Raw genomic sequence first — 12,985 nt, forward strand, 5'->3', positions numbered from 1 at the left:
ATTTTTGGGATTATTGATCATCCACACATGCAAATAACTTCATTTAGTCCTCAGCGTCTACGATATAAATGCTTAAGGAATTAAATATTTATGTCTAAAACGGCCTTTTAGATTCGTCTGTTATTTAAAACAATAAAAAAAGAGAGATTTCACAGATTCTTTTCACATGACAACTTTGAACAAGGAAGGTCTACATAGAATACCACTATACATAGATTTATCACATCTGGACTAAATTATCCCAAAAGGTATAAAGATTCTTAAAAAACACTAGATAGGCTAAAGATTGGTAAGAATATTTAGCCTCTCTAGGATAATTTAGTCCCTTCATTGCATTTTCACAAATAGAACAAAGGATTATTTTCAAACATCCTTTAATCTTTCAATCTCCATGTTGGATTTTGAAACTTGCCAAAAAGTTTCATGAAAACTAAATGGACAGTGCACTGTGCTTAACACTAGATGCGGTGTTCATAACTCAGTGTATTTTTATTTATTTTTTAATATTTGCAGCAGATTAGTTGTTTGTCTTTGTATTTATTGTTTTATATGCCACTTAATCTTTGAGCTGTATCCTAACCCACTGCATGATCTGGGTTACTGAGGCAGTCTCAGTGAGACATGAGGATGTTTTTGCAGAAGCGCAGCAGAACTATGGATGGTATCTGCAGTGGGGCCTGTTCATGCTTGTTCATCAGTCACATACACCAAGCAAAGACACATACTTGATCAACAAGAGAAGTGTTTTAATGCAACTGTATGTGATCCATTCTATTACTTTCCACTGATACACATAAACCGTTGCTGCGGGACTTTTCCTGGACTTAGTGATTTTTACAAATTCACATATGGCCATGCAACAGGCCAGGGGGTGGCTAATGTTTGAGTTTTTTGTTGTGTTGAGCAAATTAAGTGGCTAAAAGAAATGGACAAGAAATGTTCAAAACATCTGACCAGAGAGAGAGTAAATAAGTTACTCCCTCCTGTCTCACCATGCACGTACTTTAAGAAAGGGCTCACTTGGAGCAGAGAAGCTCTTTGATTGAACCAAGGAACCAAGATTTACAAAATGTAAAAAGTTAATTTAAAAAAAAAAGCACATACAGTTATTTTTTAATGCATTTGAGAAAATAACCCACTTATTTTGTTCTTGAACATGAGTCCAGAGCCATGATACAAATCTAAAGACAACGCTGCACTTGGTTTTCCTGTGTGTTTCCATGGACCTCGTGGGTTTTTGGAAGTGGACGGCCCTTGCCAGGAAGCTCTCCCCCTGATGCTGCAGTAAAGCTCTGTTGTCCTGATGACAGTGCATTGAGGGTAAGCCAGGCCTGAAAGGGAAGTGCTGAGAGCCACAAGAGCCCCAACACCCCAGTGATTGCAGGGCTATTATCCTGCCAAGGCTAAGCGACACATGAAAAGGAAAGCAAAAAAAAACTTCATCTGTCCCATTCAGTGTAACCAAAATGCTCCAACTCACTGTCAACTGTGGCAGGACAGAGAGTCAACTCTGCTATTCAACTTGATATGTTTACATTGTGTTCAAATAAGGAACAGGTGTTTGCATGCACATACAAAAAAAGCTGTTTTAGTCTAAGTCAAATACAGACATGAAGCAATTTGAAATACCCACACTGTATGAATATTACTTAAAATATTAAAGCCTCAAGATTACAGTATATAATGGCTTATGGTGCTTAGGTAAAGGTCCCTGTTAAACGACTGTTTATTTGTATCTAGTTTCCTCGAGGTGAGGAATTGGCACCGGAAATGTTTTATAAAATCAAACATGGATTAGAGTTTTTATTTTTATTTTGGCAGCATGTGCTAGACCAACTAATGTGGCATGCGTTAAATGCTGTCTGTAGGTCATTATGTTATCTCGCAGTCGCACGGTGACAAAAGATGGTGTCAAGTTGTAACCTACCCTGTCGTGACATCAGCAGTGCTGACAGCCTTGTCAAACCGGTGTTGGGAGTCTACAGAAGAGCTGGCTCCATTCAGACGGCCAGGAGAAACCCACCTGCGTCGCCGCCCCTGGCTGTCCTGTCCTAGCACTCGGGCCAACAATCCCAGAGCCAAAGTGTTCGTACCTGGAAAGCAGGAGTAGGCTAACTTTAGATGAAAAGGCACATCGAGAAGTGAAAGCAGGAAAAACAAGTTTAGTTGTTTAAAAAAAAAAAAAAAAAAAAAAGAGATCCATTTCAGAAAGGATGGCAACGAATGGGATCGAAAAGAAAAACAACGGTAAGACAGATTTTTGACTAGGCCTAATTGTGCAAATTGAAGTGCGTTCTGCAACAGTGAATGATCCTAGGATAGGCTGCTAGTGAATAACTTGGAGTGGCTTCTACTCATTTTTCTAACATTTTAGGCTAATTGTTGCAATCAAATGTTTTCTTACTAACTGTATCGAATGAAATGTATTCGAGTAAGAGCACCTGTAGATATATATATATATATATATATATATATATATATATAGCCTATATATTAAAATATCGTTAATACTTTGGCACAAGGTGTGGTTTGTTTTACCTTGCTGCAAACAGAAACGCTAAACAAAAACAGCGAACGACCTCTAGTAACCAGAGAAGAACAAGCCCCCAAACACCGTTAGCGAGATACACTAAGTAGGCCAATATTTCTCTCCTTGCAGCATTCAACGTATTAGTTGACTTGTTTTTCCAGCATATTATACACTTTTAAGAGTGAGTGAGCCTCGTCCTGAATAGTTAAATCACAGCGCGTGGCAGTACCGCGATTTCACCACTAGATGGAGCCCGTGACTCAACAAATGCCATGCTAAAAGGCAGGCTACCGTCCAACGTCATATTCTACAGTAGGCTAGCTAGCTAATTTATGCGAGGTTAAAATGTAGTTTAAAAAAAATTCAGACGATACAAATTAATAAATACAGCAACATTTAAACGTGTTGTTATTTCTGGTACTACAGAATCTAGCTATCAACTTTGCGACATTTGAGATTATTATGTAGCAGCTAAAGGAAGATAACTATCATGGGAAGTCTGTTCATTAGTTTCACTACCTGGATATCATTTAATACGAGTATCTGGGTGTTTTCAAATATGGTCAACTCGTTTCCCTTAACACCCTATGAAACATACACCGGACCTAAGTTTTGAACCACCTCCTGTTGCAGCCTGCTGTACGTAACGTCACGTCGCTAGTCGTAGTAACGTCACGTGCTTGCTTTCAGCTGGAACGAGATGAACAGTGAACTTTGAGTGGGGCTGGAACACGCCCTCCAACACACTGGTCGGTCCCAACGCCTTGTGAACACAGTCTGGTAGCGTTTTAGCACCTCAGGGCACAATGAATTGCCTGGGAAGTCAGCCTAAACTCAACAGATCTAAGGAATATGCCAGAGACCAGGAGGTTGTCCAAATAAACAAAGATATCTTAGGTAAGCTCTACTGCAGTTATTTGAACTATCTTCTTCAGCACACAAGACCAAAGTGTTTTCCAGGGTCAGATTGCTTGTTACAGATCTATGTGTAAATCTATAATACTTTGTACGGTAAAGGGCTTTTAATTAGCAAACATTTGTTACTTGGGTTTTTGAATAGCCTGTTCACTTCTTTTCATGCAGTATTCTGACAAGATGAAGGTAAAGCAGGAGGCAAGAGAGCAGGGTTTGAGTTTAAGGTTTGAGGCAACTGAAATGGTGCAAAATGGGCTTTAGCTTAGTAAGTTTGCAGGGGGAAAAAAAGTTGTTGTATTTGATGAATCTTACTCCATGCGCCTCAATTTCACAGGTATGGAGGATGATCCAGACCTCCAGTTCCTCCTGCAGGGGGGAGACCTCCTCAAGGTCCGCTCCTCGTCCTGGAAGAAGAACCGCTACTACAGACTCTTGGAGGACTGTGAGACCATGTGGTACGAATCGGAGAAAACCTTCAAGACGAACCAGAAATGTGAGTGCTACCGTCCCAGCTTCCCATCTGATTGTGTGTGAGACCTGCCAAAAAAACTCAGGCAAGCATCTGTGTGGTGTTGTGGTGGACACACACTCCACATCTCTTCTGTACTTGAAGACATGACTTAGTTATTTCCTAACAACATCCTACACATTTGGGTCTCCAGTGCTGATGCAAGTAAATCTGTCTATTCTCCGATCAGATTGATTTTTCCTTCATGGATCATGAAAGTGAAGGACTGGTCATAGAAAAAATAAACATAAAAGATTATTTCTGTCTGAAAGTCCTGTGTATTATCACACACAACTGGATTGCTCGTGATAGGAGTGATGTGTTTTGTGGGTGTGATTATCAAAATAGTGATTTCTTTTATAGGTTTTGGAGGAGTGGTTGAATAGCTCTGGTTGTAACACTGAATTACATCCCATAACGTTTCTCATGTAGTCTCCTTTTCATAACTGCAATATGGTGATGTCTTTATTTTGTTTATGTGTGTTGACATGCAACCCTTAAAGGTGCATCCGGCAACTTTGCATATCAGTGGCTCAGTAAATTCAGTTCCCAGAAACCTGTCATGTGATGTCAGTGAATTACAAACAGCAGGTTTACGTTCACCAAAACATGCTGCTCTGGGATGCCTAAAAACTGCCTTCTTTTTTTAGCACAACTAGACATATTGTATGAGTCCTATGACAGGAAAGCCCTTTAATAAATTATACACTGGGAGTGTAAAACAATTTGCAACACTTCTCCCGTCTTCAGTTTTACTCGATGACATCTCAGCAGTGCGAGCTGGCCGTCAGTCAGAGGGCTTGAAGAAGTACACAGAGGAGCATTTGGAGTCTCGTTGCTTCTCCATTAAATTCAAGGGCCGCCGCAAGAACCTGGACCTCATCGCCAGTTCAGAGGAGGAGGCCAAGCAGTGGATCAACAGCCTGCAGAAAATGATCTCCAACATAGGCAGCCTCAACAGCCAGCAGAAGACAGAGCAGTATCCTTCTCATGATGGTGAAGGTTTTAGACTGTGAACATGACTCATTTGTCTCTGGTTTAGGAACTCCTGCTGCACACGGTGCCCTTGTAATTCACAACCAATTAGAAAATGTGGACAGGAAGATGTCGTAATATTCACTCCTTACATTACACACTTTTCAGTTGGATCTTGAGCTGCCTGAGTAAAGCAGACAAGAACAGGGATGATAAGCTGAGCAAATCAGAGCTCAAGAACTTCCTGCATCTGATCAACATTGAGATGGATGACGACTACACAGAGATGCTCTTCAAGGTGACACCCTCAGACACCCTAACCCTAACCCTACATAGATATCCTGAAGATAAAAAAGTCATTGCTACCGTGTCCATAAATGGATGCAAAGTTACGATATGAGAAAAAGATGTTAAAAGCCTGAAAAACAAATACCTCATACCCCTAATACTAATGAAATCACTTTTAGTATGAAGTTATATGTAAAGTGTGGACCAGCTTTTATATTCCATTTTTCTATCATACAGAAATGTGACACATCCAAATCTGGATACTTGGCTGGAGAGGAGATTGAGCATTTCTATAACCTGTTGACCCAACGGGAGGAAATCGACGTGATCTATGGAGCGTACGCTAAAACGGCGGGCTTTATGAGTCCTCAGAACCTGGTGGACTTCCTGATCAAAGAACAGAGAGAGAAAGCCACGCTGGCTGATGCACACAACATTATCCAGAAGAATGAGCCAGATGAAAATGGTCAGTAACTTATCTGAAATACTGTGTTTTTGTTGCCAGTTGTTACTTCGTAGTGTGGTGGAGCAGTGTTACTCAATCTAGGTGTGTCAGCATCATTCCAGCACGGCAGGTTTTCTGTCTTTAGATCTAATCAGGGACTCATGCACTACTGGGGTGTCAAGTTAATGCTGCTAAGTAGCTATGATTGATTTAATCCACATATCTATTAAACAGAGTTCCTCCATAAGTATCATGCAAAAGCACCACTTTAAATCTTGTGTTTAACAGAGATGTGCTTATAAGCTTCATAAGATTCATAAGCTTCATAAGCTACATTCAGCATAAAAAATCACAAATTGACCAAAGACATCTTAGTCCACCAAGACCAAAACAACCGATTAGTCAACTAATCTACTAGGAGTGGGCAGCCCTAATACTCTAGCTACTTTTAGTTTAACAATGTCTTGCATTTGTATTTTAATTGTCGTCATTATGGATTACATTTATTGGGATGGTGAAGTGTTCTTGTCTTCCTCCATGTCTTCATAATATGACAGTCATACAAAACGCGTTCAATCTCATGTCCAAAAACTACAAAAATTAGCAGGGATACTATTTTGACTAAAAGGGAAGCATTTGGCCAATGAGAGTCTGTGTTACACAAAAGAAACATGCATTTACAACAGATTTGATCAATGTGCTGTGCCCCTGTTTATATACTGCTCTTAGGATTAAAGAAATAGTTTGACATGCAAGGAAAAAAAAAAAAATTGCTTATTCACTTTTTTGGCAAGAGTTAGATGAGAAGATTGATACCACTCTCGTTGTAAATATGGAGCTAGATCCAGGAGGCAGTTACTTTTAGCTTAGCTTAGCATGAAGACTCAAAGCAGGGGGAACAGCTAGCCTAACCGTTCAAAGTTAAAACAATAACCACAACTATACCTAAAGACAAATGTATTGATTAATGTTTAGTTTTCTGCTCTGGTGAATAGTTTTAGATGAAACAGAGGCATCTTTTAAAGTGTGGAACAAAAATGGACGAGATGTGAGTTTAACTGACGGGTAATATGATCCCACTCCATAGCAGCAAATGACAAAGTCTTGATGACGGATGTACAACATTTTCCAAGTCAAATATCACTCTGGGAAGCCAGCCAACCAGTTAAACAGGCCCTTTGATGGCAACTACAGCCTATCAAGATGAACATACAAGATACATTTAAATACATTCAATATCCACTGACGACAATGACAGTGTGGTTAGTGGTAGTACTCTTACTTAAGTAATGCACATGAATGTTTGACATACATGCAGCTTAGGGCATATTTTGTCAAGTTTTTCAAGCCTATTTAATGCAAGGAGGTTCTGAACATAACTTGGCTGACACAGTCTTTTCAGCGGGGATCTTTCATCTTGGATTTTAATAGGAAATGAGGACAGGGGAAATCGAATCCTCTTAAGGGAGACAGTGTATGCATTACACTCAAATACTTTGTCCTGGATAAATGTCTCACGGGTCACTGTTGTTCTGCCGTGCCTTTCTGTTCTTTCAGCCAAGGAGAAGAAGCTGCTGTCCAAAGATGGCTTCCTCATGTACACGCACCATCCAGATGCCTTGGTCCTCAATCCAGATCACAGAGAGGTGTACCAGGACATGAGCCAGCCCCTCAACCACTACTTCATCTCCTCCTCGCACAACACCTATCTCATGGAGGATCAACTCAGAGGACCCAGCAGCACGGAGGCTTATGTCAGGTAACATCTTTGATCCAGCCTGTAAAAATCGTGAGTCTTGAATTTAGCCGTTATAGCTGTAATGTCCAGCTGCAGATATTAATTCAACTTTTGGTCTCTGGTTATCTCTCTATCCCAATGTGAGCCGGCCGAGGGCTGCAGGATGTGTCTAGTTTGTGCCTGTCCCAAGGCAATTTGAGGATAAACTCGTGTGGTTTAGTTCATGAAGGGCCTTTGGACGTGCAAATATGTCAGCAACAATGTTTTGGATAAATTCCTAGTGTGCGCTGGATGGGAAAAAAGGAAACCGTTTTGATCAGAAAATAACCAATCTGATGTATATTTCTGGTTAATATATGTTGAATTTAACACAATTTAAATGTTGTACTTTATATGTTTATCCAATGGCCTAAATGCTTCGGGGTGTATTAACGACAACCCTCGGGCTGCTTTACACAGCCTTTGTTCAGGTCACTAATAGTTGTGACTCTGTCAGGGCTCTGCTGAAGGGCTGCCGCTGTGTGGAGCTGGACTGCCTGGACGGAGCAGATGATGAGCCAGAGATCTACCATGGCTACACCCTTACCTCCAAGATCCTCTTTAAAGATGTCATCAAGGCCATAAAGGAGTACGCTTTCAAGGTGTGTTTAATGTCCAAAAAATATCCATTAGCACTCTATGGAAGTTTCCTTGATCTGAGTTCTCTGTCTGGTTGTCCCCAGACGTCCGATTACCCAGTTATCCTTTCCTTGGAGAACAACTGCAGTGTGAAGCAACAGGAAGTCATGGCCCAGCACCTGACCTCCATCCTGGGCAGTGCTCTCGTCACTTCCCCCCTGGGGGATGGCATGCCCATCAACTTTCCATCTCCTGAGGTATCCACTCTTATATATACTGTAGGAACATTTGATTTAGTCCTTTTCCTACCAGTCGCTCAAAGGTGTGTGTGTCTGTGTGTGGCTGTGTGTGTGTGTGTGTGTCTGGCTGTGTCTGGCTGTGTGTCTGTGTCTCTGTGTGTCTAGGAGCTGAAGGGGAAGTTCCTGATCAAAGGAAAGAGGTTAAACAAACTGGAGGCCAGCTTTGCTCCTGACGGGGAAGAAGATAATGACAGGGACATGACAGAGGAGGAAGATGATGAAGATGAACATGAAGGAGAGAAAAGAAAGGTGGGGTTCACATCAAGGCAGAGTAAATAAATAATCTATGTTAACACATTTAAGCATTAGCTCACATTTCTTTTGTACTGACACTTAATTTCCATTTTATGCGTGGAAGAAAAAGAAGCTGAAACTGGCGAAAGAGCTGTCTGACATGGTGGTCTACTGTAGGAGCGTCCCCTTCAGTAGTTTTGAGGAAGCAAAAGAAAACCTGAGTTTCTACGAGATGTCGTCCTTCAGCGAGGGAAAGGCTATGAAGCTGGCAGAGGAGTCAGGTGAGGAAGACTTCAGGCTGAATTCACTCAAGTGTTTTAATGTATAGATTTATCTTTAGAACGTACCATTTCAAATTATTGGTGCTTCCAATTCCTGTGAATAAGTCTCGACAACCTCCTTAGTTTACTTTCCGAAATAGGGCTCTCTCACAAACAAATGGTTTAGAGTATTAGTTTATTGTTTTTGTACATTTTAATGTCCAGCTATTTTGATTAATATCTACTGAAGAGTTGTGAAAACTGAATTAAACGTTTATTTTTCCTACACCACACAGTTGTCTTCATGTGGTGATTGTAGTTAATACTGGCACCAGTCAGAATGAAGTGCACATAGTAATGAAAAGTATGCACCCTTCTTTGTGATTAGAAACTAACTTTCAGCTCAGTAGATAACTTTGTTCTTCTGTCTCAACGTGTTCTCTGCAGCTAATTCCTACATCCGTCATAACGTGGACAAGCTGAGCCGCGTCTACCCAGCAGGCTCCAGGGCCGGCTCCTCCAACTACAACCCGGTGCCTCTGTGGAACGCCGGCTGCCAAATTGGTACATAAATATTGACCCAAGGAGGGAATTATAAACTCTCACATGTACAGTCCAGTCTGACATTAATGGGAGATTGTCGCTTATTTTTAATTCATCATTGTCCCTGCATCATTGTATTTCTTTTCAGTGGCCTTAAACTTCCAGACAACCTGCACAGACATGGATGTTCACCAGGGCAGATTCCTGGTTAACGGAAAGAGCGGCTACATCCTGAAACCGGCCTTCATGAGGGACAGAGACACAGAGTTTGACCCCATCACCCTGACCCGAGGAGACTGGCTGAAGCCCAAGACGCTCCATGTTATGGTGAGTGTTCCGCTGTAATAACTCCCACTGACATTATGCCCAAGCATTCGCTGACGTTTCCCGTTCAAAAGTAGTCTGCGGTTCAGATCTTGAAGGATCTTCTTTTATTTTTTTTCTCTAACATGATGTATCCCCACCTGTCATCTGTCATCAGGTTATATCCGCCCAGCAGCTCCCCAAAGTGAACCAGAAGAAATCTTCCATTGTGGACCCGCTGGTTAAAGTGGCGGTGTACGGAGTGCCAACTGATAATGCTGAGAAAGAGACCAGCCACGTTAAAAACAATGGTACTTTTTTCTGTCCAACTTCAAATACATGTGCATTGTACTGATAGAACACGTCTCTACCAGTAGTAGCCTCAATAGACCAGAATGCAATGCAGATGCAACACACGTACCATTTTGAGTCAGTTGTAAGACTGATGCTTCTTGTTTACTGGGAGAAACTCCTGCTCTGCCTACGCTGTGTATCTGTTTTTAAACGTGTAAAACCCACAGCTGCATACAACTAATGTATTCATGCCCTCTGGGGGTGGTTTTAAAATGCATTCTGGGAAATCATGGCAGCCTTTGAAACAGAAATAGGCAAGGCAGTTTAAAAGATCACCAATTAACTCCTGGAATGCATCCTAAATTAATGATGTGATACATCAACTCACTGTTGGCATTTTTCCCCTTTCCTGTTAAAGGTTTTAACCCAGAATGGAATGAAACCTTCCAGTTTGATGTGTACGTGCCAGAGCTAGCACTGGTGCGCTTCACTGTTGAAGACTATGACTTCGCGTCTGACAATGAGTTTATTGGACAGTACACACTTCCATTCAACAGTTTAAAAATGGGTAAGTTTTGCAACTGGTCCCCCCCCCCCCCCCCAATTGTTAACCCAAATGACGTAAAATCACTGATAGTGCTTTGTTTTCACACTTCATAAATGAACAGAGACAGGAACTATCCCTTCTCTACTCGAGAATAGAGAACTTGGTTCACACCCTGCAACAAAGAGCTCTTCATATTCTCCTTTTTCTGATCACTGACTGCAGCCACTTTGTGCTCCCACACAGGATACAGACACGTGCCTCTGCTCAATAGGAACGGAGACGTCCTCCTCTCAGCTGGACTCTTTGTACACATCATGGTCCTCGATGCTGAGTAAGACGTCGCCGACTGGCATGTGCCTCTGAAGACACAAGGACCTCCATTACACAGCCACATTTCAGCCGATTTGTAGTATTTATTTTATTTGCTCTATAGTTTTAGTTCATGATTAACTTATTTTCTTAATTCCAGTAGTTTGAGCATCTATTCTTAAAGTCAAATAGAGACTACAATCTTGTCAAAGGATAGAAAAAAGAACTCCATCTGCAACCGGAGATGAATTGTAGTGAGAGGAGGGCATCTGTACATACACACCAAAGGCCTCTTTACAGTCGCCGCAGCCGACCTGTCGCGCGACAATGTGACGTCAAAATGACAGATCTCGCTGGTGCGCCAGAATCTTAAGTGCGCGACCAGAGGTCGTTACTGGGTTAAGATGAGTTCTTTTATGGTGAATGAATCCGACGAAGTAGGTCATCGAATCTTAGTGCGGTCTTCTCTTTGCCATTGTTTACCTTACCTTTGGGATGAATAAAGTATCATCTATCTACCTTTTTTCTTCTTCTAGTCCGTAGAAATAGCAAAGTCGGTAGCCTTTCCTTAGCTGCACCACCTCTGTCAGGAATAGACTGCAATTAGTGTTGCGACCACCACGCCCGAGTATAAGTAGTCACGGCGCTCCATGACGTCACACTGGCGAATGACAAGTCGGGAACGGCAAGTATACCGGACGCTTAAGATTGCTAGACTTTATAATGCTCCAGATGAGTCCCATTACAGGGACTATTATACAAACTTTTAATCAGTTTGTATGAGTTGCACTAGTCTTATACCACATCCAGTTTGTTTTTAAGACAGCTTGTGTCTCTCATTTCAGATTTAAATTCTTTTTTTTTTAACGACAATTTTATGAAATCTGTAGAAACAGTCGACATTAAAACTAATGTGCTTTGTCTTTCAGTAATTAATCATCAAGTATGACTATTTTTCATGTGACATCATCACAACTACTTATTTTTGTAAATGAAGATGAAAACTTTTAAACATGAAACCCATCTCGATGTTTTCTTTCCCAGCACTTTGATTAAGTGTATTGCACTTATCTGAAGGTTCCATGTGGATAAACCGTGCATCTGTAGTCAAGACTCTTTTAATTATTGATCCTGGGGCTTCTGATCCAGTGGTAACAAGTGGAATAATACAACTGTAAGGTACTTGATGACCTTACTAATTATAACAATAACGCTTACAGCTCAGCAGTAGTAGTCAGTGAGTACAGTAGCTAAACCAAGTACCTTTTTGAACCAGTTAATTTTATGCAAACAGGAGAAGTAAAGCTGTTTTGGGTTGAGCCACTTCTGCCTTTTCACAGAATAAAACCATCGACTTAGTGAACTTTGGATGGACACACCCCTGGCAAACAAAGTGGCAAAAGGAAGTTGGGGAGGTGATGCACATTACTACACAGCTCATGGGTTAGCTTATGGTTGAATGAGGTGAAAGCCTTTACTAATGTAAGGTTATTGGCTTATGTTCTTAAGCGGCTTTAAATTTCAACCAATATTCTATAAACAATGGTTAACTGTATGCTAACATGTTCGCTTTATCAATGTTCACAGCTTGTTCATGTTGCCCTTAAAAGGTCCCATATCGTCACCTTCCTAAAATAATCGCATAAGTCATTTTTTCACGTTTTTCAGAAAACACAAAAAACTGAACCAAATACTGAACATATTTTGACTTAGGCAGTTATACAAAGGCGTAGAATCACATCACCTGTTCAACTGAGAATGTAGGAAATTTTACCAGAGGTGGCCAGCACCATGAGGAGATGATTTAGGCAAGAAAATACTTTTTGTCAAAAAATGACTTAGGCGATTATTTTAGGAAGGTGACGATATGCTAAAGTAAGTCTTCATGTCTTTTTTTATTATAAAGTAGTTACCATAGGGTGCTATATTAATACTGTTAAAGTATCGAAGTGCTCAATCCAGAGAGAAATGCATACAAAACGGTGCCTTTAGATGAGCGGTCAGAATCGCCGGCAGGTTGTGATGTTAAAAAAATAAAATTCTGCTACAGTGCATTACAATCAATCTGCAGCTGCAATGGTGGCGCAGGGACACCATTTCTTATCTGCAAGATGCAGATAAGAAAACCTGGAAACGCTGACCAATCAGAGCAGACTGGGCTTTTTCAGGAGGAGGTCTT

General features: G+C 41.0%; 1 protein-coding gene across 4 annotated transcripts; it reads left to right on the plus strand.

Annotated features, from left to right (window-relative positions):
- Window positions 1–1,810: 1,810 nt before the first annotated feature.
- Window positions 1,811–12,106, plus strand: LOC116698924 (1-phosphatidylinositol 4,5-bisphosphate phosphodiesterase delta-1). 4 transcript variants are annotated; one of them, XM_032531170.1, is made up of 16 exons: window positions 1,811–2,247; window positions 3,221–3,427; window positions 3,780–3,938; window positions 4,704–4,932; window positions 5,097–5,226; window positions 5,454–5,682; window positions 7,219–7,420; window positions 7,896–8,040; window positions 8,122–8,274; window positions 8,422–8,565; window positions 8,672–8,831; window positions 9,258–9,374; window positions 9,502–9,680; window positions 9,835–9,967; window positions 10,369–10,518; window positions 10,741–12,106. In XM_032531170.1, the coding sequence occupies exons 2-16, from the start codon at window positions 3,337–3,339 to the stop codon at window positions 10,830–10,832; spliced, it is 2,313 nt and encodes a 770-aa protein (XP_032387061.1). In that variant the 5' UTR covers window positions 1,811–2,247; window positions 3,221–3,336; the 3' UTR covers window positions 10,833–12,106. The 4 variants fall into 4 exon arrangements, with proteins under 4 accessions (XP_032387061.1, XP_032387063.1, XP_032387062.1 ...); XM_032531171.1 differs by having other exon boundaries at window positions 1,812–2,247; window positions 8,675–8,831; XM_032531172.1 differs by lacking the exon at window positions 3,221–3,427.
- The last annotated feature ends 879 nt before the right edge of the window (window positions 12,107–12,985 follow it).

Source organism: Etheostoma spectabile, chromosome 12 (genome assembly GCF_008692095.1).
Source record: "Etheostoma spectabile isolate EspeVRDwgs_2016 chromosome 12, UIUC_Espe_1.0, whole genome shotgun sequence".
Taxonomy (NCBI): Eukaryota; Metazoa; Chordata; class Actinopteri; order Perciformes; family Percidae; genus Etheostoma; species Etheostoma spectabile.